The 13,472-nt window shown below is 38.5% G+C and overlaps 1 protein-coding gene across 3 annotated transcripts in view; it reads right to left on the bottom strand.

The window, feature by feature from the left end:
• Window positions 1-11,159: 11,159 nt before the first annotated feature.
• ELF5 (E74 like ETS transcription factor 5) overlaps window positions 11,160-13,472 on the bottom strand; it is a 29,412-nt gene continuing 27,099 nt past the window's right edge. For all 3 annotated transcript variants that reach the window (XM_079708198.1, XM_079708199.1, XM_079708197.1), the window contains 2 exons: window positions 11,777-11,972; window positions 11,160-11,379 (listed from right to left, as the gene is read on the bottom strand). In XM_079708198.1, the coding sequence (XP_079564324.1) occupies window positions 11,283-11,379; window positions 11,777-11,972 (293 nt within the window). In that variant the 3' untranslated portion in view covers window positions 11,160-11,282. The remainder of the gene's footprint in view (window positions 11,380-11,776; window positions 11,973-13,472) is intronic.

Genomic DNA, 13,472 nt, shown 5'->3' with positions numbered 1-13,472 from the left:
TTTTAAAACAGGGCTCAGAACCTCAAGTTTTTTCATTTGTTTAACCCGTATTTGCCTATCATGCTTGAAAATCAAGGGGAACACTTTAAAAATGAGTTCTGAATGCTAATTGAAAACTTGTTTTCCTTGAAAATTCTTATTCCCTTCATCTCAGATCTTCAAAACCAGTTTGTGCTTACTCTTAGGAGTCACACCTTGGGCGTCAGGAAACCATTAGACACTAGTAGGCACAAATTCTCAATCTTTTAGCTCAAACTCCTTTACTCTCCTGTCAAAACTCTCCTGCTTAAATTCCTCCTGTGTTTGAATGTGCCTGGAAACTGTTATATTTGTAGACATGGAAAATAAATTTATCCATTTGTACCCAATGGTGAATACTTTCAATATAGTAACTTTACTATATAGTTACATCTCTTTATTAAAGTCATAAAAATTAATATACTTTGATGATGGGAAGGAGGTTATTTATTTAAATATTGGTTATAAACACTGTGTTTTTGAGCTGATTTTCTGCTTTGTTCTATTCTGTAGTCTAAAAATAAGCTGGGAGTTAAATTACATGTATCTAACATGTTTCCATATGTAAAAATCTGCATGGAAGTGTCCCCAGTTCTACTCTGGAGACCTATTTTGTAATTTTCAAATATAAATACTGATGAAGTTAACTTTTCCATTTGGATTTTACTTCCTGGGAGTTACTATCTAATGATATTACTTTTAAGTGACATTAAGATACACAGGACCCATGGTGATGGCTAGCTCATAATAACGGCAAAAGTGCAAGAATGCAAGAAAAGGAAACCTGTTTTTCCTTTCTCAGGAAATCGGGATTGCAATTCAAATTGCACAAGTGCATTTTCAAGCCTTTGTTCATATCATGCCCACTAATATTTCATTGGCCAAAGCAAGTCACATGGTTAAGCCCAAGTCAAAGGGTGAGGCAGTGTACTGTACCCACAGAGCCAATTGTGTGTGTGTGTGTGAACATATCTGGACATTAACCTAATTTCCCATAGGCCTCCCCTCTCATCAGTTCTTCAACACTACTAGCAACTTCCCTTGGTCATCGCCCTCTTCTTGTCCTTACTTCCCCTGTTTAGATTTTGTAATTACTCCAGAACCCAGCCTTGGTAAACTAGGCCTCTCACTTATTCATTTCTTACACTGGAAATGACTGTGGCAGGAGCAAAACACAGCCCTACAAAGTGGGCTTTTAAAAATTTGACCACAACCTCAAGTGGGCCCTCAGCACTGCCTGGAAATCTGTCTTTCCTTCCTCAGTAAACTCTCCCACTCCCTCTGCTCCTAGTTCATCAAGGATAGGATAACTTTCTTATCTTTTCCTCCACCAAAGTCCTCCATCTTGCCAGCACTGACATCCAAGGGCTCTTTTTTCCTTCCTGTTGACACAGATGAGTTTGGTTCATATTGAAAGTTAGCACCCTGTATGTGCGCTGGTCCATGCCCTTCTTCCCGCTCTGGAATTCTGCATCATTCTTCTCAGAATGCAGACCTGCTCTTGTAAGTCTCCCCGAATCCTCTCTTGATCTCATAGCCCCCTCTTGTTATTTGCCCCCTTTATTCTTCTCCCCAATATCTTATAAGAATTGCCTTTACTTGCTATCTTCACTCTCTTTTATCCTTTCTTGAACCTACAAGCAGACTGCCCTTGCCAAGGTCACCAATGACTTCCATGCCACTAAAATCCAATGGTTCCATCCAGCAATCCCACTTCTGGTTATATCCCCAAAAGGAGTGGAAGCAGACACCTGAAGAGATATGTGTACAATGTGTAGCATTATTCACGAGGGCCAAAAGGTGAAAACAACTTAAGGGTCCATTAGTGGATGAATAGATAAACAAAATGTATATCCAGACAGTGGAATATTATTAAGCCTTAAAAAGGAAGAAAATTCTGACACACACTACAACATGGATGAACCTTGAAGACATTATGCTAAGTGAAATGAGTCTGACACAGAAGGACAACTATGGTATGATTCTACTTCTATGAGGTACCTAGAATAGTCAAATACACAAAGACAGAAAGTAGAATGGTGGTTGCCAGGGGTGGGAGGAAGGGAGAAATGAGGAATTCTTGTTTAATGGGTGCAGAGTTTCAATTTGGGACGATGAAAATATTCTGGAGATGGATGGTGGTGATGGTTGCACAACAGCATGAATGTATTTGCCACTGAGCTGTACACTTAAAAATGGTTAAAGTGGTAATTTTTTTTTTTTTTTTTTTTTTTTTTTTTTTTTTTTTTTGCGGTACGCGGGCCTCTCACCACCGCAGCCTCTCCCATTGTGGAGCACAGGCTCCGGATGCGCAGGCTCAGCGGCCATGGCTCATGGGCCCAGCCGCTCTGCGGCATGTGGGATCTTCCCGGACTGGGGCACAAACCCGTGTCCCCTGCATCGGCAGGCGGACTCTCAACCACTGCACCACCAGGGAAGCCCCTAAAGTGGTAAATTTTATGTATATTTTACCACACACCACACACACACACACACAAAGCCCCATGGTCCATTCTCATACCTTGCTTGGCCTCTTAGCAGTGTTTAGAACACTTGATCATTGGCACCTTTTTAAAAGAAAAAACAAACAGCTTTTTTTTGAGATAGAATTCGCATACCATAAAATTCACCCATTTAAAGTGTATAATTCAGTGGTTTTTAGTATAGGCACAGCGTTGTGCAATCAACACCACAATAAATTTTAGAACATCTCTGTCACCCCCCAAAAAACCTTGTACCCATTAGCAGCACTCACCATTCCCTCAACTTAATCTTGCCCTGCAACCCTTGGCCATCATGAATCTGTCTGTAGATTTGCCTATGTACACATTTTATTTAAATGGAATCATACAACATGTGATCTTTTGTGACTGGCTTCTTTCACTTAGTATAATGTTATCAAGATTCTTACATGTTGTATCATGGATCAGTACTTCATTTCCTTTTATTGCCAAATAATATTCCACTGTATGAATAAGCTTTTTTATTGATCCATTCATCAGTTGGTAGATGTTTGGGTTGTTTCTACCTTTTTGGCTATTGTGAATAATGCTGCTATGAATATTTGTGTACGTGTTTTTGTGTGAACATGTGTTTTCATTTCTCACATTCTCACCTTCTTAAAATGCGTTTTCACTTGTCTTCTGGCACACCACTCTCTAAAAATCGACTCCTTGTGTTTTAAAATCTACTACTCTTCTAAAATGAAGGCTTGGTCTGGGTTATAGAAACACTGAGAGATTACCTTGTTGCTTTCAAATTCAGTGTAGAATTTCAGTTTAAAAACATTAATTTTTTCCTTTCCCATATAAAGGGGCATCACTCTTAATTTGTAATCTCTGCTACAGAAATGAGTTTTAAGAATGTCTTAGCACTTGCTGTTCTGAAAGAAAAACAATGGGCAAACTGCTTGGCCATGTCTTTGCCTCTTACTTCATGATAAAGGCAAAGGGCCAAATTCTATTTTCAATGATCTGATAAGACAAATTGAAGGCTTTAAAATCCTTATCAGAGTTTTAAAGATGTGAAAGGTTAGTGGAGGTGAACTCAAAAAGTTACGTATACTTTTGATACATGTGAAACAACCTTAGCCACCGGGAGCAGACACCAAAAACAATGGAAACTACAAACCTGCAGCCTGTGAAAAGGAGACCCCAAACACAGTAAGTTAAGCAAAATGAGAAGACAGAGAAACACACAGCAGATGAAGGAGCAAGGTAAAAACCCACCAGACCAAACAAAGAGGAAATAGGCAGTCTATCTGAAAAAATAATTCAGAGTAATTATAGTAAAGAAGATCCAAAATTTTGGAAATAGAACATAGAAAATACAAGAAATGTTCAACAAGGACCTAGAAGAACTAAAGAGCAAACAAACTGATGAACAACACAATAAATGAAATTAAAAATACTCTAGAAGGAATCAATAGCAGAATAACTGAGGCAGAAGAACGGATAAGTGAGGTGGAAGATAAAATAGTGGAAGTAACTACCGCAGAGAAAAATAAAGAAAAAAGAATGAAAAGAATTGAGGACAGTCTCAGAGACCTCTGGGACAACATTAAATGCACCAACATTCGAATTATAGGGGTCCCAGAAGAAGAAGGGAAAAAGAAAGGGACTGAGAAAATATTTGAAGAGATTATAGTTGAAAACTTCCCTAGTATGGGAAAGGAAATAGTTAGTCAAGTCCAGAAAGCACAGAGAGTCCCATACAGGATAAATCTAAGGAGAAACATGCCAAGACACATATTAATCAAACTATCAAAAATTAAATTCAAACAAAAAATATTAAAAGCAGCAAGGGAAAAAGAACAAATAACATAAAAGAGAATAACCATAAGGTTAACAGCTGATCTTTCAGCAGAAACTCTACAAGCCAGAAGGGAGTGGCAGGACATATTTAAAGTGATGAGAGGGAAAAACCTACAACCAAGATTACTCTACCCAGCAAGGATCTCATTCAGACTCGATGGAGAAGTCAAAAGCTTTTCAGACAAGCAAAAGCTAAGAGAATTCTGCACCACCAAACCAGCTTTACAACAAATGCTAAAGGAACTTCTCTAGGCAGGAAACACAAGAGAAGGAAAAGACCTACAATAACAAACCCAAAACAATTAAAATGGTAATAGGAACATACATATCAATAATTACCTTAAATATAAATGAATTAATGCTCCAACCAAAAGACATAGGCTGGCTGAACAGATACAAAAACAAGACCCATACATATGCTGTCTACAAGAAACCCACTTCAGACCTAGGGACACATACAGACTGAAAGTGAGGGGATGGAATAAGATATTCCATGCAAATGGAAATCAAAAGAAAGCTGGAGTTGTGACCACCTAGAGGTGTGGGATAGGGAGGGAGATGCAAGAGGGAAGAGACCTGGGGATATATGTATATGTATAACTGATTCACTTTGTTATAAAGCAGAAACTAACACACCATTGTAAAGCAATTATACTCCAATAAAGATGTTAAAAAAAAAAAAGAAAGCTGGAGTAGCAATTCTCATATCAGACAAAATAGTCTTTAAAATAAAGACTTTTACAAGAGACAAAGAAGGGCACTACCTAATGATCAAGGGATCAATCCAAGAAGAAGATATGACAACTGAAAATATTTATGCACCCAAAATAGGAGCACCTCAATACATAAGACAAATACTAACAGCCATAAAAGGGGAAATCGACAGTAACACAATCGTAGCAGGGGACTTTAACACCCCACTTTCACCAATGGACAAATCATCCAAAATGAAAATAAATAAGGAAACACAAGCTTTAAATGACACATTAAACAAAATGGGCTTAATTGATATATATAGGACATTCCATCCAAAAACAGCAGAATACACTTTCAAGTGCGCATGGAACATTCTCAAGGATAGACCATATCTTGGGTCACAAATCGTGCCTTGGTAAGTTTAAGAAAATTGAAATCTTATCAAGTATCTTTTCCGACCACAACTCTATGAGATTAGATATCAATTACAGGAAATAAAACTGTAAAAAATACAAACACATGGAGGCTAAACTATACACTATTAAATAACAAAGAGATCACCGCAGAAATTAAAGGTGAAATCAAAAAATTCCTAGAAAGAAATGACAATGAAAACACGATGACACAAAACCTATGGGATGCAGCAAAAGCAGTTCTAAGAGGGAAGTTTATAGCAATACAATCCTACCTCAAGAAAAAGAAACATCTCAAATAAACAACCTAACCTTACACCTAAAGCAATTAGAGAAAGAAGAACAAAAAATTCCCAAAGTTAGCAGAAGGAAAGAAATCATAAAGATAAGATCAGAAATAAATGAAAAAGAAATGAAGGAAACAATAGCAAAGATCAATAAAACTAAAAGCTGGTTCTTTGAGAAGATAAACAAACTTGATAAACCATTAGCCAGACTCATCAAGAAAAAAAGGTAGAAGATTCAAATCAACAGAATTAGAAATGAAAAGGGAGAAGTAACAACTGACACTGCAGAAATACTAAGGATCATGAGAGATTATTACAAGCAACTCTATGTCAATAATATGGACAACCTGGAAGAAATGGACAAATTCTTAGAAAAGTACAACCTTCCAAGACTGAACAAGGAAGAAATAGAAAATATAAACAGACCAAACACAAGCACTGAAATTGAAACTGTGATTAAAAATCTTCCACCAAACAAAAGCCCAGGACCAGATGGCTTCACAGGTGAATTCTATCAAACATTTAGAGAAAAGCTAATACTGATCCTTCTCAAACTCTTCCAAAATATAACAGAGGGAGGTACACTCCCAAGTTCATTCTACGAGGCCACCATCACCCTGATACCAAAACCAGACAAAGATGTCACAAAAAAGAAAACTACAGGCCAATATTACTGATGAACATAGATGCAAAAATCCTCAACAAAATACTAACAAACAGAATCCAACAGTGCATTAAAAGGATCAAACACCATGATCAAGTGGGGTTTATCCCAGGAATGCAAGGATTCTTCAATATATGCAAATCAATCAATGTGATACACCATATTAACAAACTGAAGGATAAAAACCATATGATAATCTCAATAAATGCAGAAAAAGCTTTCGACAAAATTCAATGCTCAATTATTATAAAAATTCTCCAGAAAGTAGGTATAGAGGGAACCTACCTCAACATAATAAAGGCCATATATGACAAACCCACAGCAAACATCGTTCTCAATGGTGAAAAACTGAAACCATTTCCTCTAAGATCAGGAACAAGACAAGGTTGCCCGCTCTCAGCACTATTATTCAACATAGTTTTAGAAGTTTTAGCCACAGCAATCAGAGAAGAAAAAGAAATAAAAGAATCCAAATCGGAAAAGAAGAAATAAAATTGTCACTGTTTGCATGTGACATGATACTATACATAGATCATCCTAAAGATGCTACCAGAAAACTACTAGAGCTAAACAATGAATTTGGTAGAGTAGCAGGATACAAAAGTAATGTACAGAAATCTCTTGCATTCCTATACACTAATGATGAAAATCTGAAAGAGAAATTAAGGAAACACTCCCATTTACCATTGCAACAAAAAGAATAAAATATCTAGGAATAAACTTACCTAAGGAGACAAAAAACCTATATGCAGAAAACTATAAGACACTGATGAAAGAAATTAAAGATGATACAAACAGATGGAGAGATATACCATGTTCTTGGATTGGAAGAATCAACATTGTGAAAATGCCTATACTACCCAAAGCAATCTACAGATTCCATGCAATCCCTATCAAACTACAAATGTCAGTTTTCACAGAACTAGAACAAAAAATTTCACAATTTGTATGGAAACACAAAAGACCACAAATAGCTAAAGTGATCTTGAGAAAGAAAAACGGAGCTGGAGGAATCAGGCACCCTGACTTCAGTCTATACTACAAAGCTACAGTGATCAAGACAGTATGGTACTGGCACAAAAACAGAAATATAGATCATGGGAACAGGATAGAAAGCCCAGAGATAAACCCATGCACCTATGGCCACCTTATCTTTGATAAAGGAGGCAAGAGTATACAATGGAGAAAAAACATTCTCTTCAATAAGTGGTGCTGGGAAAACCGGACAGCTACACGTAAAAGAATGAAATTAGAACACTCCCTAACACCATACACAAAAATAAACTCAAAATGGATTAAAGACCTAAATGTAAGGCCAGACACTATCGAACTCTTAGAGGAAAACATAGGCAGAACACTCTATGACATAAATCACAGCAAGATCCTTTTTGACCCACCTCCTAGAGAAATGGAAATAAAAACAGAAATAAACAAATGGCACCTAATGAAACTTAAAAGCTCTTGCACAGCAAAGGAAACCATAAACAAGACGAAAAGACAACCCTCAGAATGAGAGAAAATATTTACAAACGAAGCAACTGACAAAGGATTAATCTCCAAATTATACAAGCAGCACATGCAGCTCGATATCAAAAAAATAAACCAACCCAATCCAAAAATGGGCAGAAGACCTAAATAGACATTTCTACAAAGAAGATATACAGATCGCCAACAAACACATGAAAGGATGCTCAACATCACTAATCATTAGAGAAATGCAAATCAAAACTACAATGAGGTATCACTTCACACCAGTCAGAATGGCCATTATCAAAAAATCTACAATCAATGAATGCTGGAGAGGGTGTGGAGAAAAGGGAACCCTCTTGCACTGTTGGTGGGAATGTAAATTGATACAGCCACTATGGAGAACAGTATGGAGGTTCCTTACAAAACTAAAAATAGAACTACCATATGACCCAGCAATCCCACTACTGGGCATATACCCTGAGAAAACCATAATTCAAAAAGAGTTATGTACCACAATGTTCATTGCAGCATTACTTACAATAGCCAGGACATGGAAGCAACCTAAGTGTCCATTGACAGATGAATGGATAAAGAAGATGTGGCACATATATACAATGGAATATTACTCAGCCATAAAAATAAACGAAATTGAGTTATTTGTATTGAGGTGGATGGACCTAGATTCTATCATACGAGTGAAGTAAGTCAGAAAGAGAAAAAATACTGTATGCGAACACATATATATGGAATCTAAAAAAAAAATTGTTCTGAGGAACCTAGCGGCAGGACATGAATAAAGACACAGACATCGAGAATGGACTTGAGGACATGGGTAGGAGGAAGGGTAAGCTGGGACGAAGTGAGAGAGTGGCATGGACATATATACACTACCAAATGTAAAATAGATAGCTAGTAGGAAGCAGCTGCATAGCATAGGGAGATCAGCTCGGTGCTTTGTGACCAACTAGAGGAGTGTGATAAGGAGGGTGGGAGGGAGATGCAAGAGGGAGGGTATATGGCGATATATGTATGCATATAGCTGATTCACTTTGTTATACAGCAGAAACTAACACAACATCGTAAAGCAATTATACTCCAATAAAGATGTTTTTTAAAAAAAAGATACATGCACCACAATGTTTAAAGAAGCATTATTTACAATTGCCAAGATGTGGAAGCAACCTAAGTGTCCACTGACAGACGAATGGATAAAGAATATGTGGTACATATATACAATGGAATATTACTCAGCCATAAAAGAGAATGAAATTTTGCCATTATCAGCCACATAGATGGACTTGGAGGTCATTATCCTTAGTGAAATAAGTCAGAGAACAACAAATACTGTATGATATCCTTATATGTGGAATCTAAAAAATACAACCAACTGGTGAATATAACAAAAAAGAAGCAGACTCAGAGATATGGAGAACAAACTAGTGGTTGCTGGTTGGGGAGGGGCAAGATAGGGGTGGGGGAGGGGAAGGCACACACTATTGGGTGTAAAATAGGCCACAAGGATGTACTGTACAGTATGGGGAATATAGCCAATAGTTTGTAATAACTGTAAATGGCGTGTAACCTTTAAAAATTGTATTAAAAAGAAAAAAACAAAGAAAACCCTCAAACCAACCACAACAGTGCAAGAACAAAGTTCAGTGTCTGAGGCAGCATGAAGTGGTGACCAAATGCTCTTCCACTCAGGTCCAGGAAATTACTGTGACAGGCACTGAGAAACTAGTGGTACTAGATGTGATTTTCAAAAAGAAATTGGTAATCTGGATTTGTCTGTAAATCTCCTGATTTTTAAATAAGGCAACTAATTCAAAATAAGAAACAAAACAAAACCTCAAAACACAAGCAAAAAAAAAAATGTGTGTGTGTGTGTGCACACCAAACAAAAACATAGCTCTAGGACCCACTGGACCATGCCTTCCATCTTGTGAGGGGACCTCTGTCTTAGGATAGAAAGGTGGTGGGGAGGATCACTTCATATATTTCTTGCATATTTTGGGGCTCTCTGGGAATCTCCATCTCCTAAATGCTAGGAAATGGAAGGCTCATCAAATGTTTTATACATTGTCAATGTTTGCTCTGTCGGCCTTGTTAAATTGAACAATATGGAGACAGTGTAACATGTTAAATATTTTATTCACATTGTTTACAAACTGTATCCACCTGGAAAACACTTGAATCTAAAAAATAGACTATTTTACAGTCATTCACATTTTTTAAAAACAAGTTACTTTTGACGTGAAACTCTAAGATGGAGGCCCTCAGCCTGTATTGTCGTTCAGTGCCTCGTCACATGAGGCTTCCTGCTCTGGGGAAGGAGTTCTAGGGGCAGTTCACCCAGCTGGAGGCCACTAATGGCTCACCTACCAGTGACTGATGAGAAAATGTCAGTGCATACTTTAACTTGTGAACATTCACTGGTGTAAATCCACCTTCGCTAATTTTGTCAAGGAAATATGCATTTTAGAGTTTGCGTACTCATCGGGTGGGAAGACAAAACAAGAGGCTCATAATTTAATTGGCCATTACAGAGCCATCAAGACATTCCCAGGTCTATAAAGGTGTAACGTCTTGCCCACAGACAGAATCAATGAATTACGATTTTATTGTGTTGAGAACTTGAATCATAGAAACAGAGGTGATTTGGAAATTGATGTAAGCGTCTGTCGACTCTTTGCACATCTGATGCCTCCCACCTAGGAGAAGAGGGGGAATACACTCAGCAAGAATTAAGAATGTGCCTAATTTTGTGTTACTCCAGAAGGATGGCCATGGGAGTTTTGCTGAGTGGCTAAAAAGATGTTCTGGTTAAGAAACTCGCTATTAACCTATGCTAAATCCAATTATGTACCATCTTGATGGCTTAGCTCCTTTACTAATTAAGAAACTTTTCTGTGGAATTTGACTTTAACAATTTAAAATCTACAGTATGTTTGTCTTACCCACATCTCACCCCATCCTACTATATTAACTACAAACTAATCACTTTTTTTTTGCTTTGTGAGCTGCCACAGTTAACTATGTGAAAACTTTTGAGCCTTTGGAATGGGAGCACCGGATGAGCCTCTAATGGCAGAATTGGATCCTTTTTCTCTGAGCAGCACCAATGGCACAGGGCATTGTGGTTCTGCAACTCTTCATTAGGGAAGTGATGTTTGATCAGGGTACCACAAAAGATCATCCCCTCCTCCCCTCGGGTAAAAAAAAAAAAAAAGGAATTTCTTAAGGGTTGCTGCCATCACCCCCAAGTAGACAACAACAACTCTGAATCCAAATGTAAGCTGAGATGTGGAGAAATTTTATCAGCACGTTTGCAGGCTTTAAAAAAAGTGAACTTTCAATGTCTATTGCAATCTATTGTTTTAAAAGACAGAAATCCATAAAATGAGCTTGATGATGGAGCAGATCATAGCTTGTCTTCCTGCCACCCGTGTGCGTTTTTTCCAAATTTGTATACTAATCTTCGGTCGACCCGTTCCAGAATTCCTGTTTTATAGTAGTACCTGTGAAAGACAGCAGAAGAGGGACGTGAGGAGGGTTCATACCCTGGGAAAACAACAGCACATCAACACGTCCCTCTTTCCTCTCAGGTGACAGGCTGGTCTTTGGTTACCCTGGTATTTTCACACCCTCTTATCAACTTACACTGAAACCTTTCCCAGTCATCTTGAAGAGCGAACCTCACCACATCTGGTTCAAAACATGTGTGTGTGTGTGTGTGTGTGTGTGTGTGTGTGTCTGATAGCCTGGCTTCAGAGTGATCCCCGGGGAACACGAAAGGACGGCGTGTCCGTTTACAGACCCTAATCCCACCTGTACCTAAGAGCCGAAGTGTTGTCTCATGACACTTTTTATATACCTCTGCCTGAAGGCTCACGGCATTTCGTGCTGTTCACTTACCTCAGAGCTCTGCTCAACTTTTCATACGTCATTCTGTCATTTCTCTTCCTTTGTCCCCACATCTTTGCCAGGGCTTCTGATTTAACCACCCGAAAAATACCTTGTTCCCTATCTTCCCATTCCAGAATGCCACAGTTTTCCTCAGGAGATAGAAGCAGGTCTCGCACAAATTCCCATAGGTGAGAGCTCTGGAGGCCTTTAGGGAAGGAAAAAAAGTTAGCTAAAAATTAAAACAGAAAAATTGAAGAGTTGTACAAGTTCTCACGAACCCATGAGAAATGCTCCTTCATGGTTATTTCCCAAAGTGATGACCGAGCGCTCTACTTGGAACCATACCTAGCTGTGAAATGTCCTCTTCTACTAAAGTAATTACAAAACACACACAGAGACATCCTATTTGCATCGACCAGCAACACTGGCTCACGAACTTTCCCTGCTCTATGGAACTGCCAACTAATTCTACGGAATTAATGAAATGACAGTCGAATGATGTTTTCATTCTTCTTTCTGAAAAGCAGTATGGTTGTACTGAGATCCCATAGCTACAACTGTCTGGCTGGACTAATCCTACAATTATGTTTTGCATGAAAAACTGGTATTTCTCTTGTTCCACTGTGTCAAAATTAAGACTGGCTCTGGAGCCTGACAGGCTGGGTTTGGGTCCTGAATTCACCTCTTCTAGCTCTGTAACCAAATCTCTCTAGTTATCTTCTCTCTAAAACGGGTTAGTAAGTGATAAATGGAATATTTATAAATGGAATGGAATATTTACAAATGGAATATTTCCTGCCATATAAATAAACAAAGGATGGCACAGTCATCAATGATTGCAACCCTCCAATGGGAGCCGGTGAGCCCTGAGGCGACTCAGGGCTGAAAAGGATCCCTGCCATCTAGCAGCCATCAGACTGCAGCCACTCCGTGCGGTGAGCCCTGAGGAAACTCAGGGTGTGAAAATACAGGATACTGGCCCCAGATAGCTGAGGTGCCTATCAAAGGAATGATTTCACTGAGCCCAGACTCGTGCATCTTCCCATACCTAGAAAAGCGCTGAATTCCTTAAGCTGAGACATTTGGTTGTCTTTAATTAACAATAATCTTTATGACAGACTCTAGGTCCATCCACCTCACTACAAATAACTCAATTTCGTTTCTTTTTATGGCTGAGTAATATTCCATTGTATATATGTGCCACATCTTCTTTATCCATTCATCTGTTGATGGACACTTAGGTTGCTTCCATGTCCTGGCTATTGTAAATAAAGCTGCAATAAACATTGTGGTACATGACTCTTTTTGAATTATGGTTTTCTCAGGGGATATGCTCAGTAATAAAGCAGAAACTAACACACCATTGTAAAGCAATTATACTCCAATGAAGATGTTGGAAAAACAAACATCAATAATCTTCTGACGTCCGATTACCTGCTCTTTGCTGCAAAACTCCGTATCTCCTGGCTCCTCCCCTCGCCTCCTTGGGGCAGTTTCTCAGTTACCTGAACCGCTGTCTCCCGGGCTGAAGTCCTCATTTTGCCCCGCAAAAACTTAACTCGCAACTCCCATGTTGTGCATTTTTTAAAGTCAACGTAAGAGTACCTACCTCATAGCACAGGTTAGAGGATTATGATTTGATACATGTTAAATGGCTAGAACCAAGCCCAGCAGGCTCGACCCTGTCCTGGGTAGATCTTAGTTC

Source organism: Hyperoodon ampullatus, assembly GCF_949752795.1.
Source record: "Hyperoodon ampullatus genome assembly, chromosome: 7".
NCBI classification, from domain to species: Eukaryota; Metazoa; Chordata; class Mammalia; order Artiodactyla; family Ziphiidae; genus Hyperoodon; species Hyperoodon ampullatus.
This window is presented reverse-complemented; position numbering and strand designations above follow the sequence as displayed.